The following is a 3,616-nucleotide window of genomic DNA, read 5'->3' on the forward strand; positions in this document are numbered from 1 at the left end:
GAGCTCTCAGACGGGGCAGCTGCCGTGACGTGGCTCAAGGATGGGAAGGAGCTCAAGGCTGGGCAGAAGTATGACCTGCAGACGGCAGAGAAGAAACGCGTCTTGAGGATTCGCGACATTGCAGCGGAGGATGCGGGGCGGTATGAGTGCATCTGCGAAGGAGATCAAATAGTCTATCAGCTGTCTGTGAAAGGTATGGGACCCTGCGGGGCTGCTTGTGGTCAAGGGCCTATTCCTGCCCCAGCCAATCTGGTTTTTAAGGGTGTATCTGTATAGCACAAAACAGTACCAGGGCAAAGGGCCATTATTTTTCTGATGACCCTTGCGGTCCTTTTTAAACCCTCTGATCCTTGCTACTTGTATTTCTTGGGCCTTGAACAGATAAACCAATTCAGCTGGTCTCCCATTGGTGTCACAGCTTGTACTTGCTCACAGCAATCCCCTGCTCCATTCCCCCTTTGCACTTACTTCCCGCTCGTGCGATGGGCAGGTTGACTGTGTTTGAACAGCCAGCCTTAAACCCTTTGCATCACATTTGTGGAGCTGCCCTCATGCTCACAAACCTTCTCCCATGCATTTAGGGCTCAATCCACTGCTGGATTAGTCAGGTTTGCCAAGAAGTTAACTGCAAAAAGCATTTTTTTGTTAAAAGTTGACGGTGAGTTCTTTTTAAGGTAATTCTATATGACATGGTTGTTACCCAGCTGCGTGTCATGTGGAAGGGCTTCTGCAAAGTGACCCACGGAAATTGCCCAGCTCTAAATCTTTATTTCTTTCTGTTCAGAATGAGCATACTGCAGCTGGATTTTACCGAGCTGTGGGATGTAATAAAAGTGATCTGATAACACGCACAAGTGTATAATGCAAATGAAGTCCAGTTTTTTATTTGCAAAAGGCTTGTTAGTAGCAAGCCGGTGGTGTTGTGATGCTGTTATTCCTAACTGGCGGCTGCTATTATCGAAAGTATTATCTGGACACATGGCAGGGGGGATGTTGCTGCTAAGCAGCTGTTGCTCTTACCAGATGCTGCTTCATATTGGATGTCTCCTCTAGTAGAAATATTTTAATAGGCAACCATGAAAGAGCATATCTCCATCACTCCCTTAGAACCAGAGCATTTATGCATGGAAACAAAACTGTACAAGCTATGTAGTCCAGTGATTTTTCAACCAGGATGCCACAGCAGAGCTGCTCTGTTCTTCTTCTGTAGTCAAAAAAGGAATGAGAACTAAGACCTGTCATTTTCCAAGGGGCGCCACAAATCAAAAACAGGTTATGGTCAGTAAGCCTGTTTCCAGTGACTCTCAGATGAGCTAGATCTGGATGGTGAAAACTAAGTTATACCCAGATCTTGCTGGCTGGGTTTTTTGTCTTGTTGTTTAGTAAGCTGAGCACTAGGAAGCCTGATGCTGAGCTACTATGGCCCACTGTCAGACACAAAATGGAGGTTAGATTTAATATTTGGTTAAATTTTTCATTCTGCAGAATTAAGGCATTTGTCAGTAGGACCCAACCCTGCGGACAAAACTCCCATTGACTTTAACAAAGTTTTTGCCCAAGAGAGGACTTGTAAAACTGGCCTCTGAATACATTTGCTTCAGCCTCAGCCATTCTCCATCACCCTGCGAATGATTACGTGAGGAGCTGGGTATAGCAGGACAGGGGTCATATCGCTGTGTTTTGCTGGCAGGAGGTCAGAGGGGTAAGAGGGGGAAGAGCTGTGAATCTTTGGTAGCTGCGGGGATGTGTATAGCTATTATTGCTTAGCATCGTCCTCATTCTTACACCCTTCCATACTGAGGTCCAAAATCTGCTCTCAGATTTCCACCGATAAAGAAAACCCTCGGGCGCTCGCAAGCAGAGCTGGACTTTGGCTTTGAGACTAGGCAGAGCAGTGAGGCGTGCGGCAGTAACATCCATTAAGTCCCGTGCAGCTCTTTGCCTTACCTACGACCAGGTTCTCCCAGCTCCGTATAACCGTGAGACTCCTTCATCTCATCTTCTTCCAGCCTTCATCTCTTAGGCTGTGATGCCCCGTCCTTCCACCACATGTGACTGTCTACCCATGACATACTAGATCCTCTGACAACCTTGTCCTAGCTGCATGCAAGGGAGTACCATGTTATTTCAGCGTGAATGCTCATTTACCAGTCTGTTCATACAGAGCAAACACAAAGGAGGCAGGAGCACGACTGGGAGGGATTCTCTCAAAAATCTGCTTGCTTTTTCTTTCTTTGCTCCTCTCTTGGTGTAATTATTCACTCAGTCAGATTTTCCAATAGCTTTGATTGAATTACCCGGCAGTCATTCCCAAATACTTTCATCTACCATGTTTCATGGTGTATAGGTCAGGTTTTGACACCAAATTTGTGGGTCTTAAAAATCAGACTTGACTTGTACATCGTGCCACACCAAAAAATTGGGCAAGGGCTGGGCTCACTGCTCATCTGGAGTAGCCCCATCCCCTGTGAGTGGCACTGCACCCCGGGCCGCACCAGCACCACTCGCAGGGGATGGGGCTGCACCAGTCAAGTGCTGAGCCTGGAGCTGCTTGCAGGGGATGAGGCCAGACCCATCCCCATCCCTGTCCCTTGCGAGTGACACTGGGCTCACAGGGGATGGGGCTGTGCCACCCAAGCACAGCACTTGAAATGTGGAATTGGTATTTAATGTCTGGGGAACTGCATTTGAAGCTCTTTCTATTCCCAGTCTTGTTGCAAATATAGCATCTTTGGGATCTTTGAGGTTGCTGCTATGATTTTTTAGCTGAAGTAATCTTTGCCTCCAGGGCTCCATTGACTGAACAGAGTATGGAGCAAAACCCAGCAAAGCTAATATCCAGACACCCCAAATGCATGAGTCTATTCTCTCATCACGTTATCTTCCTCTCTGCGCACCTTAAGTACTGTCTAAACTCCAGCCCAGGAGAGCTTCAGGACAGGGGCTGTCTTTGTTTTACTTAGATTGTGACACTTCATATGATGGGCCCCTGATCCCTGTCTGGGTTTTCAGACGTTGCTGCAGTAGAAACTGTCATAGGTGCCTTAGGAGCAAATTTTTGAAAAAAAATGTAGAAATAGTCGTATCGCCTGCAGCGTATTGTAGGCAGGAGTGGAAGATGGCAGAGTACCGCTGCCGTGTCCCCACTACGCTGTTCACAGAGTTCAGTTGCACTTTCACTGCATCACCAGGCAACCAAAGATTAAAAATTTGCTCTTATCAGATATTCATCCTGACGTCTGACTCCATCAGCTCTCCTACTTGAGCTGAATGAGAACCTCATCTCTTGTAATTGTGGGCAAATCTGCATTGCCTTCAGGTGGTGCCAGGGAGAGAGTGTTTATTGGCTTAGGTCTAGTGGTACATTAAGATGCCTATACAACTTACACTAAGAAGCCTACACAACTCACGTCCAGGGAGGTAGCACTCAAGAAGCAGGCATCGTGGCACCCCTGGTACTGTGCTGAGGTCACCTAGCTCTGGGAGCCCTTTCCAAAATCTCCAGCTCTCAGATGATTTGGACTTGGAAGTGGTGTCGATGTCTACACAGTTAGATGGGTTTCAAATTGGCTGGAGGGCTGCACCCAGAGTGTGGTGGTGGATGAATCTTATTCGA

At 47.3% G+C, this 3,616-nt stretch overlaps 1 protein-coding gene across 1 annotated transcript in view; it reads left to right on the forward strand.

The window, feature by feature from the left end:
* The window catches only part of OBSCN (obscurin, cytoskeletal calmodulin and titin-interacting RhoGEF), a 287,786-nt gene that overhangs the window by 42,589 nt on the left and 241,581 nt on the right, over positions 1 to 3,616 (forward strand). Inside the window, exon 8 of the mRNA XM_019507926.1 lies at positions 11 to 193. Within this exon, the coding sequence (XP_019363471.1) occupies positions 11 to 193 (183 nt within the window). The remainder of the gene's footprint in view (positions 1 to 10; positions 194 to 3,616) is intronic.

Source organism: Gavialis gangeticus, unplaced genomic scaffold (assembly GCF_001723915.1).
Source record: "Gavialis gangeticus isolate Ggan-Ray unplaced genomic scaffold, GavGan_comp1, whole genome shotgun sequence".
NCBI lineage: Eukaryota > Metazoa > Chordata > Crocodylia > Gavialidae > Gavialis > Gavialis gangeticus.